Genomic DNA, 25,976 nt, shown 5'->3' on the forward strand with positions numbered 1-25,976 from the left:
CTCTCTGCTCCCTGCTCACAGCCTCTTTCCTTTCATCATCAGTCCAGGCACTAGTTTAATCAAAAGTTAGCCAAAACCCATCTACAACAGCAACTTCTTTCAGCTGGGTTAATGATCTGTGATTTTAGTGATCTGCCTGTGACAGAAACCAGACGTGGCTTAGCAAAAGCAGAAGGAGTAATTTGGCCAGGAGCAGGGAAGAGACAGAAGTGCAACCTCCTTTGGCAGTTCATGATATTCTGTTGTGAGCAAACTCATTCCTCAGCCTTAGCTCATGTTCATCTTACCTAGGTCTGTAAAAGGACTGAGAAGTTGAATCTTCACATGAGGTAACTTGTGACCTTCTCTTAATAATTTCTAGGTATCAGTGAAAGAGTGATGGATTTGGAAAGGGTTTCTTCCCTCCACCACTACTTCTATTTTTCTTAACAGTCTCGTATTAAACCAAATCAATATGTATGCACGTGCATTATAGTGCAATATAGTGCACATATTCACATTGTAAGTATCTCAAATAATAGTCAAGATGCAAATCTCAGAAATTACAAGCCAGTCTCTAGCACATTCTTAGCTCTGTCCCTTTTGTCAGCAGAGTTTCACACACAACGTGATGAGCTTCAGCCAGGATCAGCTCCTCACCAAATGGTTGCTCTCTGCTGCCATACACATCTCCAATGAAATCAGTGTAACTTATCCTGGGAGGCAGGATAAAGGATTAGCTCACTAGCACACTTTCTAAGCTCTGTGGTGGCAACATCTTTTGTGTCTGGGTAACATGGCTTGTGGGACCACCTCCAGTGCCAGGAGAATTCCAACTGCCCCACACTCCACTATTTACCAGCCTCAGAGCCTGTGTGTGTGTAGCCACATGACAAAAAAACTGCACTGAAGATAAGATTCATCTGGAAACACAAACCAACAATGGCAGAAACTTTTCACCATTTTTATCCCATTTTTTTCCTATCTGAATCAAACCACCAACCTGTTTTTCAATGGTACTCTGCAAACAGTTCCATCAGAAAAACAAATGGGGGAAGAAGCTGGGCAGGGTCAAGAATAAGAACAACAAGATAGGAGTGGAGCAAGGAGCTCTTCTGCCACCTGCCAGAGCCTCATTCTGCAGCCCCAAATTCACCTGACACTGCTTTTAGTCCCAGGCCACTTTAGGTGCTCTTGGGAAGCTTCTTGTATTTTGAGAGAATGTACCTGAGTTGTTAGATGCTTTGGAAAAGCCGTCTGTTCCTCATCTCCCAATGCCTACGTGTATTGCACACATTAATCATTTTGTTTCTTGGCAAAGTTTGCCCATAAAGTTTCAGAGAAGCACTACAGTAACTGCAAACCAGATGTTTCTAAGTACTATGCTCGGTTTTATAGCACTGTGTAGCATTTCACAAGCATTAACTAATCAACAACTCCTCCGGGTAGTTAAGTTTAATTGTCCCCATTTTACAGGTGCTGAACCAGACCCAGCAAGGTTGAGAGATTCACCCAGGGCCAAAAAAACCAATTGGTGTTCTATTCTGGACTGTAAATCAGAAGCTACTGTATGTAACTTCTCTCCAAGACCTTTAAAACACAGTATTTCCCCTCATCTGCTGCTGCAATACAGCTTCTCCTGAAAACAAAGCCTACCCCTCCCTGTCCTGCACACGTTGGTAAAGCTGCATTTTGTCCACCAGCTGTCCTGTAACTTTTAGTCTTGCACAGTCAGGATGACACACATCATCCTGCTCTGGCTTTGGTCCCAACCCCACAGCTGGGTCAGGCAGACAGTATTCATGAGGCAACTCACTGCTTTTTTGACTCTGATGCCTACTTATATGATGTTTTTGGGGGTGATTTTTTCCTCCTTTATCACCTGGTTGATCCTTTTGTACATGCTGTGTTTCATTTATCAGGCTTGAGGTTTTAATGCCCAGTAACTGCAGTGGTGCACAAGCAGCAGCTACAGCAGCAACAGTTAAATACAAGCCAAAAATTGGTCAGATAAGAAGCATACTCAGTGAATCCAGCAACTTTAACTTGAAAATAAGAAAGATTGTCTGGAGAAGAGTGAGTTTCACCTCACAAATCACTGGATGAAACATTATCTCTGTGTGTATGCAGCTGCTGCAGATTTCTCCACATAAATATCTGGTGAGCTGCTTAGAATTGCATTTAAAGGCTGGGCTGAGACCAAACAGTCTCTGCAATTCTCTTCCTGAGAGTTACAGAACATTTCTGGTCCGTCCAGAGGAAGAAAGGACATTATCCCCAAGCACCACTGGAGCTATGATGGGAATAGAAATGCCAGTGTTAGGACTGTCTGAAGACTTGCCTCTCCCTGCCATCAGTGCTGTCTACCAGTCTTGAATTGCAGCAGGGGCAGAAGTGATCAAACAGCTTTCTTACTCCATATTTCTTCTGGACCCCACTTATTTTACTTACCTTTCCACAGCTCAGGCTCTGGGAGCAAGTGAATGAGCTCCACATCAGTTGCCCATTTCAGCTGGTCTCTGCAACTGCTCCTCAGCCAAACACTGCTGCTTCTGAGAGATAAATGCACGCATGGCCGCTGCTCAAAAGGAAACATGCAAATACAGCACATTTGGCAGGCAGCTTAGGAGAAGTTACATTTGTACCTTTGTTCCCTCTCCCTCTATGGGCCTGCCACACGGAACAGCAGCCAAAATGCATCTCAAAGATTGGGTCTGGTCTCAGAGCCCTGATTTTGCACACCTAAGTTACTGCTAGACTCAATGATTGGAGTATGATCATGACTCATTTGAAGCTTGATGCCTGGCATTTTATCCAAACGAGTGCCCAGATAAATGGAAAAAATAATCATTAAAGGCGAAGAAAAAGGACAAATTTAAAATTGTTGGAGTGTAATGCTTCACAATAAATGGCAGCTAAATACTCTTGAGTGTAACACTGTTTCGGATTTTAGTAAGAACATTCATAAATGAGGAAAGAAATTGGTATTGATTCTGTGGGCTCATGTCTCAATACATCTATAGGTTGTAATGTAGGGATAAATCTAATAAATTAATCTGGCTGAGTAATAATAAGTTCCATTAACACAGTAATGCATACCAAATCAATACTTATGGACAATATCAGACATCAAATTTAACAGAAATTCTTCTACAAGTTAGAATTACCTAGAATTTATTTATTTATAATGAGAAGTTGATTTTAGGTAACTAAAAGATATTACGTGCTAACACACAGTCACAGACAGAATTTTTCAAGTGAATTACTAGGGAATTACTTGGTGTCTTAAACTCAAGTAACCTCTCTAGAGCAGGACCAATTCTGTGGTTAACACAAATCCAATGTAACTATTTCATTTCTGGGAACCCTTCAATCACCATCATGGCACTGCATCTTACCTTCCCCACTCTGCCTCAGTCCTGGAGTGCATTTCTGCTACTGCACAGCTGTTCTGCTGTCACCATTATGTTTATATGACAGAAAACTTGGAATTTTCCTTTTCAGTGCCAGGAAGAGGTACCTTCATACATGAATGATAACCATGACACCACCTTGCCCCTGTGCTTCTAGGTTAAATCCTCCAAATGTTCTGGAATCTACTGGATGTTATTGAAGACATGATTCCCCCACCACAATGAACCCAAAAATAAACCCCTTAAGTATACTGTCAAAAATTGCTGGTGAGCACGAGCAAAAAGCAGCTCTGGCAGAAGAACGTGAGGAGGCAGCAATGGAACAAGGTCTTCAGGGCTACCCTGTCTGTTCTGGCACAAGCTGGACAGCACCTCTGCCAATGCTGAAAGTCCTTTTTCTACAGCATCCCACTCAGCACATGAGGCACCTGACAGCAGAGGTCAGGTATCAAAATCTGACTGGAAGTTACCTGTGCATGTCTGGTTGGTTGTGCAGGAAAAAGAGTATCCTGGGTGACTTTTTGATGCTGAATTGTGTCCCCCATCGTCTGTTTAGTCCAGAAATAAGTTGTGTGCCTTTAGATCTGAGAGTGAAGAGGGGGAGAAGGAGAAGAGGAGGAATTTTTTCATGGTGTTTTCAAAAACACAGACATAAGAGCTTCAGCTTTCCTTCTCATGGACTGTGTTGTCTGCAGCATGGACAGACAGCAGGAGAGAGCTCTCCTTTGATTTTCAGTTAGTGTTTTTTAGCTAGCTGCGGCAGAAAAGTTCCCTGGGCTGTGGCTTTTTTTCTCTCCTGCAACTGTTCAAACCTGCCCTGGACCAAAAACCCAGAAAACACATTGGGAGCTCACACCGGGGTCCAGGGCCCCAGACACTGCATTCCAGCACCAGAGGGACTGAGAGACACTCTGTGAGCCAATAAGACTCTCTGAACTATAGAAGGAGTTTCTGAATTTGCCATCTCTTCAGAACAGCAAGAGGTTTTATTGTTTAATATTATTCATATTTTATGCTTCTGAATACTTTGCTTGTTAAATAAAGTTTTTCAGCTTTTCTCCTGAACAAATGGGGGGAAGGGACGCTGAATTTTGCCCTTTATGGAATCATCCCTTTGGAAGTTTCCTTCCAAATTTGTCCCAAACCAAGACAAGGAGGCATTTCAGTTGATCATTAATTATATTTGGGTGATGGCTTTTTCCCCCACTATATGGGATGAAGCTCAAAAACTTTTTTCTGCCTCAGGGTACTTAATCCTCATACCCAGCCTGATGAAAATTATATCTACAACATTAAAGTTTTACTTCAAGTATGAAATCACATACCCATTAAAATATTTTCCAGCTCACTGCTCAACTCTACCCATCCTACTTGCTATTTTCTGTCCTTTCTCACTTTCAATCTACCCAGGACAATCCCTACAGACCTCAATATACTGGCAGGAGGGAGTGAAAAAAAACATATTCAAAAGCATTTCATGTCTGTAGCAGCAGCAGCAGACAGAGAAAAGGAAAGCAGCAACAGGAAAGAAACCCTTAGTTTCATTACAGCACTCAACTTCAAGTAAGAAGAGATTTCAGAAGGCAAATGGCCCAGATCAGATGGCAGAAGCCACCAGAAATACCAAGCTGTTTAAACTCCTTAAAATTAAAACCACGACTTAAAAAAACCCCAAGGTAACTAATTTAATTTTAATAAGTATTTTTTAGCATTTGTCTCACCATCATAGGGCAAAAAAAAAAAAACCCACAAAAGATCCATGCAGAATAATATTGCACCCTGGGAAAGCCACAGAGGCACCTGGGTAGACAAAGACTGAAACCTTGGTAAAAGCCAGAAAGCCTCGTGCAGGGTACAGCTTGTGCCTTATCCCTCCTTGGAGCATTTGACCCCTACCTTTCAGTGACTCACTTCAGGCCTCCTCTTGAAGAGTTAGACATCTACCTCCTCTCTTCAACAAAAAGGAGAGAGAATTCCCCCCCTCTTCTGCCTTGCAGCCACCATTCCTATTCAGCCCAGCCCAGCTCCCTTAAACTCCCCCTTGCCCTGAAAAGCTCTGAGACAGACACTTCAAGGCTACATCAAGGACCAGAATTTTACTTATTAGGCTAGAGAGATCCAGGAGTGGAGCTGTGGAGCTCTCTTCTGCTTTGAAGAGTTGATAAAGAGGTATCAGAGCAGGAACAGATTCTGGCATCTCCCTCCCGCAATATCAACTTCTTCTCTATCTCACTAAAGAGGGGGAAAGATTTACACCCCTCCTAACTCATATTCCATTTCTACTAAATGGAAAGCAGGAAAAGCCAACTCCCATCAAAAAACACTTGCCAGATGAGAAAACTAACGACAATAAACGTGGCCCAGAAGACAGCACCCTTTTAAAATCAGGGCAGCCAAATTACATACTTCTGGACACACACACAACAGCTCCTTTGACAAATGAACACCAAAGAGGACTAAGTAAACTAGTAGACATCACTAAAGATGCTTCAAATTTTGTTTTCATTCCATTATCAGCTAATACTGGCTTACAGGGTGAAATTAACACAAGGGTTATGGTCTTGTTATTGGACATAAATTACTTCATTTATCTGTATTAGAGATGCAGCAATCTGTTTCAAGCATGGCATGCTTTTGTAAATGAGCACCTTGAAGCCTGAAATGCCTTGTAAGATGAGCTGGGGAGGATGGGGGGAAAGCATCTTCTAGTTGTAAACTTTCAATTTTCAAGATTTCTCATGTTTTGTATCAAGACAAATCCATGACCTTTTGAGGTTCTTCATCCCTAGGGAACCTCACAGTACATGTGCTCACAGCTGTCTTCAGGGATGCAGCAAAGCAGAGGTAATCATGGTCTCCTACGTAAGGGTTCCCTCCACCAGATTACCATGAAGTCTTACTTGCTCTCCAACCAAAAAATCTAGGACATAAGAAACCTTACTAAACACAGTCTCAAGAAAGACCAATCCTTCTCAAGAAGGATTTGGCTTGTCTACATTTTCTGTTAGGAAAAAATAAGTTGCAGCAAAAGAAAAGACTCACTATCCAGCTCTAAAGTTCCTACAGGTCACCACAGGTCAGACCCATCTGAAAGTGGAGTGAGACCTCTCATATTACACGGGGAACAGGCAGTGTAAGGAAGCAAAGGTGACCACCACACCAAAGGGAATCTGCGTTGTCATTATATTGCAAGGGTTCCTTGTTGCTAGAGTTTCACACCTCCTTGATGTTTCTTGTAGGCAGCTCCTCTGGGCACTGACTCTTCCTTGTCCTCACAGCAGCCTACTGACTCCAATTCCATCAACCATCCAACCCACTCTTTTGTAACACTCTGCTGACTGGCTACAGCTGCGGCCTGCTGAAGTCAGGCCTGCTCCTAATCTTTAATAATTGGCTCAGCTGCAATTCTTTAGGGCGTAAGATTGCTTTCTATACTACCTTCATTTACTTATATTCTACTCCCCTACAAATCTGAAATTATGGACTGAAGTTACTATATCAGCTATAAACAGAAGACTGGCTTATTAAGCATCCCTATTTTTTACTGTGGAGCCTGCATGGCATCCTTTGTGGACAGACCATTCTGGTGAGAACAAGTGTCACCCACCTCCTCTAGGAAATTATTTGGTCATCCCTGTGTGCCATGGCACTTCCCAAAAATGCAGCACAGTCCCTGCAGATGTAGGGCAGTGTGCTGCTGTATGGGAGTGCTCACCCAGCACCGCCAGGCTGTGGGGATGCTCCCTCCTGCACTGAGGAAAAGGAGGTGCATGGGAGTCAAACCTGCTACCTCAGTCGTTTGCTGTCCCCGAGAAAAATGACCGAGAGTGAACATGTATCGAAGAAATGTTTTCTTAAATCACGAGAGGAACCAAGTCGGAGAAAGCTGAAAGTCGAACTTCAAAGCTTGAAGCGTTTTCAGTAAAAATCTCAGCTAGATGGATGACAGACATAAATAAGCACAGACAGGTAAAGCAGGCAGTTCACAACATGAATCTCAGAACTACCAATACTTACACACTTTACAGTCATAGCAATTTATGAGTCCCCATACAGCTGTTCTTGCAACAGGTGATTTCAGCTGAGTTTGAGCTCTGCTCACAAGCCTTTGAGCATGAGACTTCTGTTGTTGTTGGGCTTGGGGGCTAATTTTTGTAGTTTTTAATGTCAAGCTTCTTCAGCAACTTCTTTTTCCTCAGCTTTCCTGGTAATTAGCCCTAATCAGTATTCAAGTGTTAATCTGTCAGGCTATCTGCTGACTTAAAGGAAGGGAACACCTCACTAATAGCCCCAGTGTTTCCCTCTGCCTGCAGAAACAACCCCGATAAGGACAGAGACTCCAGCCATCTCCAAAGAGACAGAGCCACAAAGAGCCCTTCTGATCGCTGCTGGCATCTGGCCTTCCCCTCATTAGCACATTAAAGCTGCTCTGTCCATCCCATAAGAGCCACTCTGTCCATTCCTCCCGCTTTCTCTATGGAGCCATTTATGGTGCTGCTCGTTTGAAACCCCCCTAGTTCAAGAGGCAGTAACCCCTTCCCAAAGCCCACAGCACAGCCAGTGTCAGAAATTCCCACTTACAGACAGGCACCCAGTAAGGAGTGGCATTTTGAATGTCAAGGTGGACAGAAGACACCCACATATTCTGCCTTGCCCAATTGCCCCTCCTAGGGAAATCTTTTCCCACTCAGTACAGGGACTGTATGGTTTGGATTACAGAGCACTTAGGATATCACATCACTTCAAACAATTCCTACTTCAGAACAGGACCAGCAAGGCTTGAATCACCAAAAGTGCAAATTCTCAAAAGTGCAAGAGGGACAAAGCTTCCCAATCCTGGCTTCTAAACCTGTTAGGAAATGACACTCAGACACTTTGAAACCAAACTTGGACAGATTTCCAGTGCACGCTACAGCAAAAACATGGAAGGCGTTTGTACTTTAGCTGATCTTCACTCCTAAATCAAAGCATTTTGGGTATGCTATGCTATGCTATGGCATATGGTGTGCTATGCCAATAAGTAAGTGTGCATTCACTGAAATAAGTTGTTTGGAGAAGAGGAAGAGCATCTTTTTCTCACATTTTACAGGTAATTCCCTCATGCACCCTAATCATTGGGAACACAGCTAGTTTGCAGAAACTGTTTGCTTACAAAATGGTGATTACCAGCTAACTAATGAGAAAAAGAAAGAATGGACAATTTTTCATCACTTCATTTCTTTATGCTCTGCCAGAATGCTTTCCTACGGGCAGATATGACCTTCCCACTTCCTCAACCAAAAAGAATAATACTAACAGGCACAAGAAAGCCAACCTAGTTACTTTATTTATGGTCTGATGTCATTTTCTTTTACTTACTTCAGAATGGTATAAATATTTTTACCTGCAAGGAGAACTGTGGCTATCTGAATTGAGCTCGGGCTCATTTTTCTACAGTCACTGTTATTCTGGGTGGACTTTGAGGAGCTATTTGTACTTTTTAAGAATAAAAATCCCAAAGGAAGCAAATTCTTTTGTTTTGAAGAAGAAAGCAAAGCAACTGAAGGTCATGAATACTCACTCTTTTTTTGGATTCATAAATGATATGTTTGATCCTTGACTTGCTTTTCATTAAGGAAAAATGCCACAAATTATTTGGTTTGTTTGCCTCTCTGATCAGTCAACTGAATGATGTTTTTGCTTTGGGGCAATGAAACATCTCATCTCAATTTTATTATTATTCAGCTCCAAGTTCTTTTATTATTCAGCTCCAAGTACATAAAATCCCTATGTCTGATTTATTATGCAGGTGTGTGTTATTAGGGAAAAAACCACATTGTGTTATAGCTTTCAATGCTTGCAGTGCCATTTAAACAGCTCCCATCCCTAAGAGTTAGTAGCTTTGACACACAGGTCAAGTTCAAAGTTAGTCAGCTAGTGGGCCAAACTTCCTCAACTCCAGCATCAGGGAGGAACTGGGCCTGTAACACACTAAAAGATCAAGTTTTACTCACACTGAACCCAAACAGACAGGCTTTCTTTCAAAAAGAATCTAAATTGCTTTTCTTCATATAATTTTGCTCAGTACATCATTGCCTAATTTAATGAATTATACTCATTAGAAACATTTTTCTCTTCCTTTTCCTAAGACAGGAATTAGACTATGCAGTGGCTTTTACAGAAGGCTGAAATCTACTTGACAAAGTAAAAAAGTGAGCAAAGAAGCAGAGAAAGTCACACTGCTCCATAGATAACTTTTGCAATTCACTGGTGCAGAGAACAAAGCTATTTAAAAGATGAGATGGGACTGAATGGCTGAAATAACTCTTATTCCATTTTCTGATTCAAGTTGAGTATGTCTCTAACATTCTGATATGATTTTTAGGAAACTTCTGAGAAACACAAAGTGCCATTCAGCAACTGCCAGCAATAAAAAGCCCATGAAGACAACCTTGAAACAGCAAGATAAGGCACAGCCAGACTTTATAACTTGTATTCCTTAAGGAAGCTCTAACAGATAGAAGTAGGTAAACCCAGAAAAATGCATGTGCCATCCAGCTGTCTAAAAAGTCCTTGTCAAGGAAAGCAATACAATAGCAGTGCCTTAGACACGTCTCTGGAGACCTGAGTTTGTCGACACAGCTATGGAATTTTTTTGTTTCTAGGAATAATCTCATTTACTTAGGTAAAATAACTTTGTCATAGTACCTAAAGATATTAACTCATTTTGCTTGCAGAAACTTCATTTTCCCCCCTGTCCTGCTGCCCAGGACTACAGAGATAATGCCCATGTATAAGCAGGTATCTTGCCTGTTGGCTTTCATTTAGAGACAATTTGCAAGAATCCCCCAAAGAGATTCCTTGGCAACCTGCTCCCCCTGTGTTTCAGCAACGTTTGTTGTCTGTCCAGTTCCTCTCAAGAGATGATAACCACACTTCCCAGTGTGAGACCAACCTGAAAATTAGTTCAAAAGGTTTCAGGGGCCACAGGAGAATCTGCCAGGTGAGTCTCTGCCCTTCTGAAAGATCACCCAGGGAGTGCAAGAAAGGGACACAAGCTGCCTCTTGTGCTGGAATACAGCCAGATGGATCAAGCTGGGACCCACCAACAGGTATCTGAAATACACAGGTGCTTGCTGGGGCACAGGCACAGAGAACCACAGAACTCCAAACCACATAATTTATCTTCTATCTCCCCACTAGAGGTGGGAGTCAATGAGGAGCAAGTAAGTCACTGCCTATTAAGTGGTCCTCTACAAGCGGACAGAGTTTGTGGAGTTCAGTTTTGGCTGCACAGAAATTTGGGGAAGCAAGTAATCAAGCAGTCATTATTCTTGCTCTCCCCTGCAGATAGCAGGGCACAGTCAGTCAGGGACACCTGCTCAGCAAATGTCACAGGGCAGGTACCAGGCAGGGCCCTGCAGATGGGATTTATGGACCATGGGTGTGAGTCTCAGGTCCAGGAACATATCTGCAGCACAACATTTCCCCTTTGAGCTGCTACAGCAACTCAAAGCCATCCCAACTCAGAACCACAGAATCATTAAGGTTGGAAAAGACCTCTAAGATCCTGGAGCCCCACCATTAACCCAGCACTAGCAGGTCCACTATTAAACCACATCCCTAAGCACCACAACTGCTTCAAGGATAACAGCAAGTTTGATCCTCTTGCAGCAGGTCCTGTTCACCATCACCGGCAGCCCAGAATTTATACACAAACTATTCCAGTAGATCCCATAATTGTGCTGAGCATCTCCAGTCCTTCATAATTCTAACCATTGACTTTTTTGTTTTAATTACTTTCTGCTTTGTTGTTAGGAACTTTTTTCAGTGTTTTCTGTGATCACTGAAATAGACTTTTACAGGCAGCCAGCTCTGCTTTCAGTGTGTTCTCTCCCAAATACCCTGCAGGGGTTGTTCCAGTGTTTCTCTATTACCTTGGAATCTACTGTGTGAACAGAGAGGAGAAGTTGGAAGGTGAAGTTAAAATAAGCTTCCATAGCTTGGAAAACAATTTTAATTTGGTTTAATGGTTTAATTTTAATTCCTGAATTGCCATGGAAGGCAATTCAGGAATCAGAAAATGCCTGGGTAACAGAACTGCTACAAAGAAAGTGAGAAAGAAACAATGATCAGTTTCTGCCAGTGTCTGTGTCCTTTCTCCTGATGTCTTGTTTCCCCCTTGACCACTCCAGAGTCTGTCCCCTCCCTGGGCACAGACTTCTTAGCAGGGTCTCTTGTGACAGGACAAGGGTTTTAAATTAAAAGATTAGATGTAAGGAAGAATTTTTCTATTATGAGGTTGGTGAAACTCTGAAAGAGGCTGCCTAGAAATGTGGTAGATGCCTCATCCCTGGAAACAATCAGGGTAAGGTTGGATGTGGCTCTGAACAGCCTGATCTAGTTGAAGATGTTCCTGCTGATGGCAGCAGGGGTTGGATTAGGTGACCTTTAAAGGTCCCTTCCAACCCAAACCATTCTGTGATTCCACCAGCCAAAAGCAAGTTTCTGGCAGCCCCAGTTGTTGTCAATATCCCCTACTTTGTGCAGCAGAAAACAGAAGCACAATGAATCAGGCAGGAATCTTCCACTAATGGGTGGAAGCAAATGGTGCACACAAAGTATAGATAGCACAGAGAAAGTGTTACCCTCTTCCAGGGGAAAAACAATTGGAAAGGCCAATGTTTGGTTTGTTGGGGTCTCCTACTTCTTTTGGGATATGGAATCCATGTTTCTTTCTTTCCCACATGTACTTTCAGACTATTGTTTTCATAGAGAATGAAAATATAAACACTGTGTCAGAATTCATTTCACTGCATCAACAGAAATACTGATGAAAGCTGTGATGTTTCATGGAGACATCAGTTCCCATGTAAAGTTGAAAGAAACTTAAGGAAATCTAACTTCTGAAAAATTTCCATTGATACACAATATGAGACTGGCTAAGAATTAAAACACCTCAGTAACATGTCTTCTCCTTCTGCATAAACCACATAAATTTGGAAAAATTTTACTCTTATTTCATGTTTGAGGAGGAGGTAAGAACACAATCACAAAAAAAAAGGACTGACTCCTGTTCCTTAGGCTGCTCTTCTGTGCTATGTGAGATCTCATTTCTAGGTTCAAGTTTATGAATCAGAACAAACAGATTTGAACTTCGGTCACCAGAGCAAATTTCTATCCTTCCCCTCCTAAAAAAAAAAAAAAAAAAAAAAAAAAAAAAAAAAACCACAACAAAACCCCACCTACATATTCTCATTTCAATCATACAATCTTATATAAAGAACAACTAATTTGACATTTCATCTACAACTCATTCATATACATGCATAAGCCTGCTAACTGTTTAAACTGTATGACTTCATCCAACACCTCCATGAAGACTGTGGTCAGTCTGATGACTCCCCAGAGGTCATTATTACCACCCTTGCACAGGAGAGCCTACTGCTTTTGTATCTGACCTCTTCACCACATCTTCCTGTTTCTCTTGGTGCCCCTGGAAAAACATCTTTTCTCTAGTGTCTTGTTTCAGGACTGACACACACCTCAGGATGACCAAGCAGAAGGAGGGGGGGATCTTGCAAGCACAGGATGCCTAAGATGACACGGACTGTCGGGTTGAGGAATTGAGCCAATCTTTCAATAGGGAGAGTTGCAAAATGCTTGTGGTACAAGAAAATGTGTGACTGAGTTGAAGCAGCTCTTACTTGTTTCAACTTCTTTTCAACCCTTGTCATGCTCAAATAACAAAGATAAGATAAGACAGAGGGAACTCTGTCACTGAAGCTTTGGGGAATACTCCTGGAATTGTAACAGTTAATTAACTGCGTGTAATAGGGATGTTCTGAGAGCAAAGAGCTTCACGTATTTTTAACAATGCAACACTTGTAGGAATTGTAATTTTTTAATATTTAAAAGCTTCATCTTCAAACCTAATACACCCATTTAGAATAGCTGGGTTCAGTAGCTCGTCCATGTTACATGGATCTGAAACTAAAACCGGGACAATGAGGCCAAGGCTGGTAGCACCATCCCATTGCTGCAACCGCCCTGTTCAGCACGTAAGAGTCATTAGGCAGAAGTGATGGCTCCAGCTGCCTTTTCAGACAGGAGCCTCTTCTGGAGACGAGCAACCAGTTGGGCACTGGATGGACTCTGTTCCGTAGTAAAACCCTCTGCCCTCATCAAATGCAATGCAAAAGAAACAACCGGCAGAGAGGGGAGCGCAAAGGATTAACTAAGATGGTTCCAGCGTTTTCTTGTGCCTTCGGTGAAACAATTTACTCCGAGTACCCTGCAGTTTTCCCATCTTTGCACTGACCGCTCTGAGCCACACGCAGGGGCGAACGGAGCGGCTCGCCTCTCGCCAGCAGCCCCAGCGTTCTGAACGGGGCAGAGATCCCACACGACGCCACCGGCACCCCGGAGCATCAGGCCGCGCCGGGCGCCGCTGGCGGACCCGGCCGGGAGCCCCGGGGGCCGCCCCTTCCCGCCGCGCTCTCGCCCGCGCTCCAACTTGCTCGGGCTGCGGCGGCGGGGATGCCGCTGCCTGCTCCCGCCTGTCCGCGACCGGTCGGGACAGCGGGAGCGGCGGGAGGCGCGGGGGCTCCGCTGCGGAAGCTGTGCCTGTGGGCACGGCAGGTGCCACCGGCACCGACGGGGAGGGCGCGGGCTGCCGGCTCACGCCGCCGCCTCGCAGGCAACAATGGGCCGGGGGAGGCTCCGCGCCTTCGCTCCCTACCCGCCCGGGGCTCCTGTGGAGGAAGGCGCTGCCAGCCCAGCCCAGCCCGGCGGAGCCGAAGGGAGCCGAGCCGGGCCGGGTCGGGGCCCCTCCGACCTGGGCGCCTCAGGGCGAGCGGCACCGTGCCGTGTAGCCAGAGCCCCGCTCCATCCCCTGGCCTCACCTGTTCAGCACTTTCCTGATCCTCTGGCGCACGCTGGAGGAGGGCGCGGAGACGCCGCTCCTGCCGCCGCCGCTGCCGCCCTCCGCCGGCAGGTTCTCGATGGTGGCCACGACATGGCTAGGCTGCGGCGAGTGGTGCGGCGGCGGCGGCGGCTGCGGCGGCGGCGGGTGGCGGTGCTGGCGGTGGCGCTCGGGGGAGAGCATCGCGGCGGGGCTGCGCCTCAGCGGAGAGCGGGGCGCATCCCGGCGGGAGGGCGGCGGGCGCTGCTGCCGCCGGCGCTGGCTCCCTCGGCTTCCGGGCAGCTCCAGACCCTCGCCCGCTCCTCCCTCACTGGGCTGCCATGCAGCGAGGGGCGGGATGCTGCCGCCGCCGCCAGCGAGTGCCGCTCACGGCCGACGAAGTGGCAGCAGTTTGGCGACCCTCCTCCTCCTCCTCCTCCCACACCCCCCGCGCCCAGCCGGTGCCTCCCCCCGGCGGAGCCGCCGCCGCTGCGCCGCCTCGATCCCCTTTGTTCCCGCTCGCCACCGCCCCGCGCTCCCCTGACGCGCGGCTGCTGCCGCGGCACGGCCCGGCCCAGCACGGCACAGCACAGCACAGCACGGCGCGGAGACCCTCGGAGCCCCCCGGAGCCCTGCGCGCCGCGGAGCCGCCGCCGAGCGCGGCCGGGGCCGCCAGGGGGAGCCCGCGGCGGCGGCAGCGCCCCCGGGGCAGCGCGGCCGGGCCGGTCCCGAGGGGTCCGCAGGGGTCCCGCCCGCCCCGAGGGCTCTGCCGCCTCCAGCTGCGCTCCGTGCTGGGGGAAAAGGGGGAGCCGCGTCGGCGGGGCCCGAACTTTGCCCCATTAAACCCTCATCGGTTTTCTTCGGGGTGTTTAGTTGTCTTTTTGAGGTGGGTTTTTTGGGGTGTTGTTTCTTTGGGTTGGAGATGCTCACGGCTGGGCGGCACGGCACTTCCTCCCTGGCGGGGCTGTGTGAACGCCCGAGAGTTGCCGTACACTTGTCTTCTGAACCGCGGCACGGCCCGTGTCATCTTCAGCCAACTGGGAAAAGCGTAAAGAAGAAATCGCCTCTGAACAACGCCCTGGCTCTCACACTGCCAGAGGCACGTAAGGGACTGAGGGAGGCATGGCAGTCGCTGTAAAGTTCAGAGCTCCATACATTTTTCATAGAGACAGTGCACTTGAAGTTCATGCCTGGGCGAGGCTTGTTAAAGTGTTGTGTTTCTCGCGTTCAAATACTGGGAGACTCCCCAAAGAGAAATGGAATGAACGTGGGTTCAATATTTCTTACTCTAAACATAAAGATCTTTCACTTCAAAAATTGAATTAGGCTCAGAGGAGGTGTCTTTTCAATCGATCATGTCTCTCTGAAACATATTACATGATAATTTTGCTAAGCCTTTAAGTGACATACATTTGAAATTTCACCTTCTTCATTCTATTGTTCCCCTCTACTTATTTTTGTCAAGGATTCTTTCCGCATATTTGTTTGTGTGAACCTTACACAAAGCTGTGAAGATGAGATGAACATTCATGGTAAGCAGGGAAATGTGGTTGTAAAGCCATGCAGTGCCTCCCAGGGAAATCAGATAGATGTGATACTCAAAATTATATTTGCCTCTTTTTTTTATCTTTATGTTTCAGGTCGGTAATGTCTGTTTGTAGGAACTCTTCCTTTTGCCAATATCAATGTTTAATGCGTCGGTTTACTCTGAGTACCAGAGCAGCCTCCGTCTAACAGGTCTTCAGATGAGATCCGGTGGAGCATGTTGCTTTACCAGAGGAATGCTTTTGAAGATGGGGCTCGCTCACTCGAAATCCTGTAAAGTTCATTCTCTGTTCTGGGCAAACAGCCAGCTGTTTTCAGCGCGAGCCGAATCTCAGTTGAATCGGATTATGCTACTGAGCGATTCTCCTGTCTCCCATTCCCCCCATGGCAACCACATGCTCCCGTAAGTGGAGAGAGGATGAGGTTCATTCTCCCTGGCAGCTCTTGAAGTGGAAGGGGCAGAGGCTGGGGAGCTGCAGTGCCCCGCAGCCGGGCGGTGCAGGGTTGGTTATCTGCGGGGCTGGCAGCCAAGGCTCCCTGCAGCTGCAGCATCTCCCCGCTCGCACACTCCGCTGTGCCCTACGCGCTCTCGCACCTGTTTGTTAATGTTTCCGTGCCCTCGGTTAAACAGGCTGTCTCGCCACGCTGTGGCTGGGTGAGTACTCTGGAAGCGCTCGCTGTGAGATGGAAAAGGGTTGAGGTCAGAGATGTGTGTGCTTCTGGGTGCTCAGTGGCCATTGCAGACTAATCCGACAGCTGAGCAGACCAGAACAACAGTGTTTGTGTAACTTTATTCCCGCTGATTAAACCAAGTGAATGCATACCTGGAGTCCAATTTGGGATGTGCCCATAAACGGGGGGGCTGTAGGGAGGCCCTTTCCTCAGAGCAGCCCCCTTTTTTAGCAGCCCCCATTTTGGCAATGCAGAGAAAAACTGTAGGTCTGTGCAGACAGCCCTGCTGCCATTGTGACAAATGGATTTCTTGCACATGCAGGTCCATCATAAATGCAATGCCAAACTTTTGCTGTGTCCAATGAAATTGTTTCCAATTACTTTTCACTTTGTCTCACCACCACACCATACCACACACAGAGCATTACACCATCCCATGGCTTCATGCTTTTAATATTGCAGCTTAGCCATGCAGGGCTTTTTCCACGGTTAGACAAAAGTACTGGGAGGATCAATTGCACAGGATGCATTCCGTTTAGTAATATCAGCAGTGGACTGCATCATACAATCAGTAGGCACTGATTGAGAGCAGCATTTTTTAACATTTTAATAATTGCTCAAGATGCTGTTTCTGTGGCTCAGTATCCCTCAGTCCCAGCATTCCTGGCCTGATTTCAAACTAAGTGCTAAGCATGCTCCGCTCCCTTGTAACTGTGACTTTCCATGTTGACATTCAACTATGGCACCTCCGACATTTTCATTTATGTAACACCCAACTGGAGTAGTTTTACCAGAATATAGGCATAGAATCTGTATAATTGTGAAAATTTCTTTTATGTTAAGCATTTCACCCCCCAGGTGAACATGCTAGAGGTTAGTCTGATGACTCGTTTTTGTCATTTACCCTGAAGAAGCAGTTCACCTTCCAGCAGTTGAATCTGGTTTCAAGTGTAGGTTTTCCAATATTGTCACATGAGCTTAAACCCAGGCTCTTGAAGGCACTGAACTGCCTCAGCCTTTTTGTTCTCCAACAGTCTCCATGAATAAAGGAAAAAACTCTCCATGGCCACCAGAGTTCACAGGGGATCAATTCCTTTTAACTTTTAAAGTTTCTGTCAATAAAGATGTACAAAGCTGTTAGCACAGCAGCCTCAGTGACTGCCTAACACACTACCCAGGAGTCTGGCCTAAGCCTAAATCCTTGAAGCACAATCCTTAAACTAGATGGGGAAGTCCTCTCCTGCGGCTCCAATCTTGCAGCTGTGCTGTAGTCCCACTTGAGAGCTGGAAGGATTGTGGCAGGACCAGAGGCTAACCAGTAGCTAGAGGGACAGCACAGTACCAGTAGAATTTGTAAGTAGGGCAGCGGTACTAACAAAGAAGAAATTTTTATAAAGGCATGCCCCTATACCTACAAATTGGTTGAACAGTTTCCCTGGATGCAAGGACTTGGGCTCTCACCTCTGCTTAGCCAAATTTTAGAGATGTTAAACTCAATTTTTTGCTTTTCCAGCTGAGTCTCCTAGAATTGGTGAAGTTGCTTTTTCTGTTGGCACCTCTTGGTTCCCAGCTCAAAGAAAAGCACCCCAAATTCCAATGGTTGCAGTTCTGTGGAAAAGCTCTGGGTTCTGTAGCTCTGAAGCAGCTCTCAAGGCTGCTTGTCTTATTGTGGGGATTCAGCCAGACAAAGTAGACTCTTCTGTCACATTTTTTTCAAGGATGGGAAACTGAGGTACTGAAGCAGCTCCAGCCAAGACAGGACATGCGCTGTCATTTCTCAATCAGCCATCAAGGATGCCAAGAGGAAGAATCATGATGGCTTTTTCCTCCCTCTGAATGACTATTATATATTTCCTGTTTGATTTGTACAGAATATATAAATTTTATGTTGATATGTAAATTTTAATATTTGATCTAACATTTTATTTATCTTAAACATTTTTATTTTATTAAAACATTGCTTGATTATGACTAAGAAATCAAATATTACTTTTTTTTTTCCTTCATCCCTGGAATGAAATAGTTGCAGCTGGAGGGAATGAGATCTTTCATTAACACACTCTGCTGCAACACCAGATGGATCAGCATTAGCTCATCCCACTTATTCCTGCATGGTGCTCCAGAGAGGGTTTAGTCATACTTCGGGTGAGTTTGGGTTGAGCACTATCCTGAAGCTGTAGTGCTTCTGTCTAGCTTATTTGAAAGAAACCCAGGTATCCCTAAAGTCAGAGCTGCATTGGGAAATGCTGACTGCCTTCTTTTGGGGGTCAAGCAACAGCCATGGAGGCAAAGTGTTGGTGTCAACAAAAGTCCTTTGCTGAAAATCCTTCCCAGCCCCCTCTTTGGCAGAGTTTATTAGGAGAGTCCAACAACCCCAACCACTTCCCAACACACATGAGAAAGATTCACAGAAGTGACAAATTTCCAACATGGGAGGTAGACTATGACAGAAAAAAGGAAGGGTAGAGCACAGCAGCACAGCCTTCATGTTATTCCTCAGCCTCCATGCACCACTGTCCCATTTTGGCACCATTATTACAGGTAATCGTGGCCTCACAAGACAAGGGGTTACAAGATGAGAAGCCATCAGTCATGAACAATGAGCATAATGTGTCTATTCATACATGTCAGATGATCTGTGGAAAGGCAATGTAGCTGTGGGGAATATCAGCACACAACTCACATACAGTACCCAGCCAAGAACTCTGCATCTGATGGAACAAGAGGGGAGAAGCATGGAGGCACAGACAGAGCTGCTCTCCCCACTGGTTCTCTGTTCCTTGCCTTGCACATGATGTGAGACACCCCACCTGCATGGCAGAGGAAGGTTGTGGGTGGTGATGTCTATTATTCACATCACATCATAAAAATACTTTATATTTTTCATTAGCTGCAGAAGGGAATATAACAACTGGCTAATAATTTTCTTTCTTGCAGGGGAATATTCTCACACACAAGCAGAGACAGGGAGAATTGCATTGCAATGCCTTTGGAGCCTGAGACTAAGCAGCTGCATCCATATAAAGAAGATAGATTATACAATACAGAAAAGGTAAAATTAAATAGAATTTATTCAATTCCATCACCTTCGGTGAGCAGCAAATGCACAATAAAAAGTACAATAAATAATCTGCGAATGCCTGAGCTTACAATAGTACAAGGTTCACAAGCAGTTCAGGAGCAGAACATCTGGAATAGCTCTGTTTCTCTGAGGAGAATGGGGAGAGCTCCTGCCTCACATGTGATTGCCTCTTCTTTGAGATCTCCTTGCTTCACTGCTGCAGCAATCATTTCAGCACTTTGTCACAGCCGTGCAATCACCGGCAGCTTTTTGACAGTTGCAGACGTTTACCTACTTGTCCTCTTCCTAATTTGCATAAACATAAATGAATCCTGCAGAGATTAATTAAGAACAGTATTAACTTTCCTGCTTTGCCTGTAGCATAGGTCACTCACAGACTCAAAACCTCAGACTGGAAAGAGAGCTGAATCTCGAAAGCAACAGCTCATCAGCTCATCAGCTCAGGAAGCTGCGGGGAGGCAGACTGCTATTTCCCTTGCTGATATTCAGCACTGGAAAAGCAAGCAGGAAGAAGTCCCTAACCTGGTACCAAAAGAGAAATTAAGTTATAATAAATCGTGTATTGCTGGTTTTGTGCAGCTCAGTAGCATTTTCAATCTACTTGTTCTTTTCACAAAAACACATTAAGATTAATTTCTTTGATTGTGTGATTCTTGTTCTTCCTTGTTGCATTATTAAATGTTAGCCTACAGCATGCCCTGATTTAAGTGTCTCTACTTGTCCAGAAACAACAAGTTTTTTTAAATAATCATGTTCTTCTATGGAAAAACAATAACTCTTTTCAATGTTACTGTTTGGCAATCAGAAAATGTGATACAAAGATGAGAAAAATCAAACCAATTTGTGTTGATTTGGAGGAAGCAAGTCTTGAAAATTCCATTTCAGGAGAAATATGAAATTTGATATTGCTTTATTTCCTTGCTTATCTGTACTTTATAGAAAACTCCTCAGTCCTGCGGGATCTTCTCTGCCTGGGGGATTCGGTGAGCAGGTTGGAGGGATGCTTCGACACACAACTTGGGAAATATTTTTGGAAATGACACACCTCACAGCAGAGGTGGTTTATTAGTCCATTTGCAAGTCAGATAATAGTCAATATGTCAAGGAGAGGCCTGGATTTCCAAGAATGAAGCTGCCCTTGGACTGAGAGGCATTTCACTGCCCGGGTTTCAGCGCACCATCTCCATACAGCAGTAGCTCAGTGGAATGTGGAAGCCTGTGGTGTACATGAGATCATTTAAGGTGATCTTGAGGTCCTCCTGGCCATGCCCTCTCTGGGTAAACAATGTCCAAACAAAAACTCAGGGTGAGAGGTGAGAGATGCAGAATGACAGAATCATTTCAGTCAGAAAGGACCTTGAGGATCCCCAAGTCCAGCCATTAACTCAGCACTGGCAAGGCCACCATTAACCATGGCTTCAAGCACGACATGTATATGTTTTCTAAATGCCTCCAGGGCTGGTAACTCAACCACTTTCCTAGGCAGCCTCTTTCAATGCTGAGCAACCCTTTTGGAGCAACTGTCCTGTCAGCCTGGTGCTTATTATGTGTGAGAAGAGACCAACCCCTGCCTTGCTGCAGCCTCCTTTCAGGCAGCTGTGCACAGCAATAAGGTCCCTCCTGAGCCTCCTCCTGTCCAGGCTAAACAACCCCAGCTCCCTTGGTTGTTCCCTGTAAGGCTTGTTCTTCAGACCCTTCACCAGCTCCACTGCCCTTCTCTGGCCATGCCCCAGCACCTCAATGTCTCTCTCTATTAGTGAGGGACCCATAATTGAGCACAGGATTCAAGGTGTGGCCTCACCAGTCCCAGGTACAGGGGGACAATCACTGGTTCTGCTGACCACGCTGCTTCTGATACAGGCCAGGACTGCCAGATTCCAGGGCAAAGTGACATGGCAGTTTTGCTGGACAAGAATTCCATCTGGAAAAAGGATTTCAACATTTAAAGCAAATCACCTCAGGAGAAAAATGAGAGTTCATTTTCTAAGGGAGAAAAGCCATTAGATGGACTGTGGAGAAATTAAAGGGGCTTCCCAAACAGTTAGTGTGTTAACCTCTAGAGAAAACCAACCATACATATTGTATGCCTTAGCAGTATTGTAATATATCTCATTGACAGACTTTTGTCCTGGTTAATAACACCAGAGGCCTCTGGGTTTCTAATTATTGCTGTCATATCTCCCAGGGGGAAACAAAATGGTAGGGCTGAAACCTAAATTAAACCCACTGGAGATGGAAGCAAGGTGCCAGGGAGTGCAGCCCCAGCCCTGACCCAGTGCAGGTGCAGTGTGGTGCTCCCTCCTCCCCCAGGGCCATGGGAGAGGGGTCCAGGCTGCAGAAGACAGGAGCAGAAGGGTTGTGCCTTCAAGCAGTGGTCATGACAGTGGTGCAGGTTAGGCTTTTCCCTCTTCATTCCACCTGCACACGCCGGCCATTCGGGACGGTGCTGCTGTGACCACATCTGTGTTTTTGCTGGCACTGCCTGCCCTTCACCACCTATTCAAACTTCCCGTATCTTCTCTCCCTGGCCTTGTGTACCTCTAGTCCCACCTGCCTCACCTCCCCTGCACAGTTCCACCTTCTCAGAGCTGATCCAAAAATCTGTGACAGACAACACAGCAACACTGTGTTAATGCTGCAGGGGAGGAGAACGACTGACCTTTGCACTGCCTTTCCTCCTTTCTGTCATTTTAACTTCCCCAGCTTCCCAGGACTGTCAGAATCCTGGTTACACCCTGAGCCTGTCCTAGAGTGTGGGAAACACAAGAACAAACCTGCTCTTTTTCTAGCATGACAATGCTCTAAAGGCGACAAATCAGAGCAATTTTAGCATAGAGATTACAACAAGCCAGCTGCTTTATTAACTCCATCAAGCAATGGCACAAACTGCCAAGGATGGAAAGGCTCCATCCTTGGAGGTTTTCAAGATCCAGCAAGTGAAATCACAAGGCACCTGGTTTCACAGGAGATTGGATGTCACTGACATATTTCATGAAAAATCCCTTTGCCAGGATCTTTTCTCCTGAGAAGCTGGGAAGCTTCAGCTTCTCCATGTTTTGCTACTTTGGAATGTAATTTGGAGAATTGTTTACCCAGCATGTGAATTGTTTTTACTTGGTAAAATCACAGCCAGCTGTGTCAGACTTTCTGAGCCTGTCATGGGTTTCTTTATTATCATTCCTTCCTAGCTTTCTGATTAAATCCTTTCTTTTATTCTTTAGTATCTTTTACGTATATAATTTTAAAATATAACATAACATAATATAACATAATATAACATAACATAACATATCAGCCTTCTGAAACATGGAGTCAAGATTCTCATCTCTTCCCTCATGCTGGGGACCCTCAAACACCACCACAGTTGGACCAGAGTCTTTCTGTGTTCCCTTCCGAGGAAAGTTATCCTACAGTCCAGTGAATCAGGATTTTAGTTGTGCCAAGCTATGTTTCAGTAGTACGTGTATGTGTAACTGTGGGGTCAGAAAAATCTACAAGGCAATAGAGATGGGAAGAGTAACCTTTTCACTACTTCTCATTTTATTAGGATAAAGTTACAGAAAAACATGAAAGGATGAGGATCTATAAAGTGACTTACTCCCACATTCTACAAGAACAAAGATAAAATGTATGCAAATAAAGCAACAACAAAGCGCTTGACAAATGCAAATTCTTAATTACTCAAATGTATTGGAAGGAATAGCAGAGATTCAGCTCTCTTGCCATATTCCTTGATAGACTGGAGAGAGGAGCACTTAGAATTATTGCCTCAGTAAGATTCAGTATGTACGTGACTGAGTGGCTGTTTTAGTGTATCCATCAGCAGGGGTAACAACTAAAAAAAAACAGATAAAAATCAGAATACTTCCTTTGGAAGCAGCACTCTTTATGGATATTTATTGTTGGTTTCTGGTGATTCTTTATATCTGGTACATTTTTGTGAAATGCCTTAATCTTTCAAAAATAAAGATTGATCTCCAGGTATTAACAAGTTCTCCTTTCAAAGTGTAAAGTGCCTTTCCATGTTATCTTTTTTTCGTGTGTCAATTTGTTTTGCAGGCCTTGTTGGCAAGACCTAACTGCAATTCTGTGAGTGAACGAGAGGAGGGATTGTTGTTAAGCCAAGTCCAAAATCTAGTGTGCAGAAGGAATGAAAGATTAAATACATAGCATTTTGGGGCAAGAAAGCCACATCTGCTAGTCACATTTTGCAAATAGGTGAACTCTTTGGGTGATTAATGAAAGTTACTGTCAGGTTCAAGGCTTTATTAAATTATTCTTAATTATATTAGTTCTGCATTACTGAAATAGCAGAAGGAGACATGATTAACAGGACAACTTGGGCTTAGGAAGGTACCACCTAAGGAGGTCATTATGTCAGCATCATCAGCAGTGTTCAAGATGGAGAAGGATGCATGGAAAGTGGAATTTTTTCCATGGCTAACCCCAATTCATTCCAGAAGTTAGATTTGATGATTAGAGAGTCATGTCCCACATAGAGTCTGAAACATGCTAATGGTTAATAATAGATTATCTGAATGAACACTGAATTTTGAAGAGATATGGAAGCCAGAGTCTATGGGCAAAAGTGTTGGACCAAATTCATCTCTTTTTGCTGACTGAGTTGTTACCTTCTCTTGACTTGGTCATTTTAACTTATTCTCAGAGCATGTTCAACTAGCTCCCATGCTGAACTGATGCAGGTGGAAATTTTACTTGGTTTTCTCACAAACACATTCTTCTGATTTCTACACACTTTTGTACCAAACTGGAGAGCTGGAGCCTCACCCTTCTCTGCACTTAGGATGGAGAGCAAGGAAACAGGATGAATAATGTGCTTGTCCTGGTGTACAAGCAGCCACGATTTGCTTCTTCCTACACTGGGATTAATGAACATGTCTATCATATTCTGAAAAGTATTTGACTGTCATGCCAACAGAAGCAAGAGCTATTCTCAGTGATAAGAACTACTTAGCAGATAGATATAATGCTCGTGTTGAAGTAAAAGCAAGTAAATCCCACCAAAATGTGCTCCTGTACATACTGTGAAATCCTTCTTAAGGAAGCACAGCCTGGGTAACAGAGTTTAAATCCAGCTGAGATGTCTGGGACTGCTTTTCAGCTTTCTCTGACTCAGTAACCCAGCACAGAACTGGAGAGAAAGTACCAGAAGGATAGTAGACATGCAAAATATTTCACAGCATCACTTGAAGGCTGACTTGCACCCATTAAAATGTATTGCCTGACAACTAATCCTGTAAACTACTGCTTACTGCCCCATGAAAAGCCTGCCAAATAATGCCAGCCTTTCTGCTTGCTCCCCTTCCTTGGACAAGCACATCTCCACCTCAATCTTTTCAAAGAATTTACCAGAAAAAAAATGGGCAGCAAAGTTAATGTTACTGAAGGGGAAGTGTCCTTTCAAAATCAATGAAATGAACAAAGACATATCATATTTTACATCCAAGAGTTCTAGTAAAAAGTGAAAATCTGTGATAAAATAAACATAACCCACCTTGTGCTTAAATCCCTTTGGATTTGAATCTGAGTCCTTTTGAAATTACAAGGAAGAGCAGATGGGTTGATGCAAGATGCAACCTCAGTACTGTGGTCCAGGAGCAAAGAAACCACAAGCCCCCCGCAGCACAGCATCTGCCATTCAGCAAGTGTCAGCAGTTCAGTGCTTTGTAGATTAAAAGAGAGATTCTTCTGTTCTTCAAAATACCATAAGTGGTCAGTACAATACCTGCACATGGGACATTTATTCACTCCAGATGAGGATCTCCTGTATGATAAAAATCTGCCTTGTGTCCAAGCCACATGTCATGACAAGACAGCAGCTTGTTCATTCACCTTGAATCGAGAGCGTACAAAAGTGTACAAAACCTGTACTGAAAGCAGTTCAAAGAGTTTGGTGGATGAGAGGCTGGACACAACTGGGCAATGTGCACTTGCAGCCCAGAATGCCAACTGTGTCTTGGGCTGAGTCAGAGGCAGTGTGGCCAGAGGGCAATGGAGGTGATTCTGCCCCTCGGCTCTGCTCTGCTCTGCTCTGGTGAGGCCCCATCTGCAGGGCTGCATCAGCTCTCGGGCCCCCAGCACAGAAAGAACATGGACCTGTTGGAACATTTCCAGAGGAGGGACACCAAGATGTTTAGAGGGATGGAGAACCTCTCATACAAGGAAAGGCGGAAAGAATTTGGTTTATTCACCCTGGAAAAAAGACAGCTTGGGTGACCTAACTGCAGCCTTCCAGTACCTGGAGGGACCCTGCAAGGAGGATGGAGGGGACTTTTGACATCAGCATGTAGTGACAGGAAAAGGGAGAATGGATGTGGTATTTTTGGGGTCCCCCATCGTGGTGAGGAAATATGAATCTGATTCCATGTTCTTAGAAGGCTAA

The 25,976-nt window shown here is 44.9% G+C and overlaps 1 protein-coding gene across 1 annotated transcript in view; it reads right to left on the bottom strand.

Annotated features, from left to right (window-relative positions):
- SLC35F1 (solute carrier family 35 member F1) overlaps positions 1-14,478 on the bottom strand; it is a 228,532-nt gene extending 214,054 nt beyond the window's left edge. Inside the window, exon 1 of the mRNA XM_059469282.1 lies at positions 14,276-14,478. Within this exon, the coding sequence (XP_059325265.1) occupies positions 14,276-14,478 (203 nt within the window). The remainder of the gene's footprint in view (positions 1-14,275) is intronic.
- Between the last annotated feature and the right edge of the window lie 11,498 nt (positions 14,479-25,976).

The sequence above is a fragment of the Ammospiza nelsoni genome, chromosome 3, assembly GCF_027579445.1.
Source record: "Ammospiza nelsoni isolate bAmmNel1 chromosome 3, bAmmNel1.pri, whole genome shotgun sequence".
Lineage (NCBI taxonomy): Eukaryota > Metazoa > Chordata > Aves > Passeriformes > Passerellidae > Ammospiza > Ammospiza nelsoni.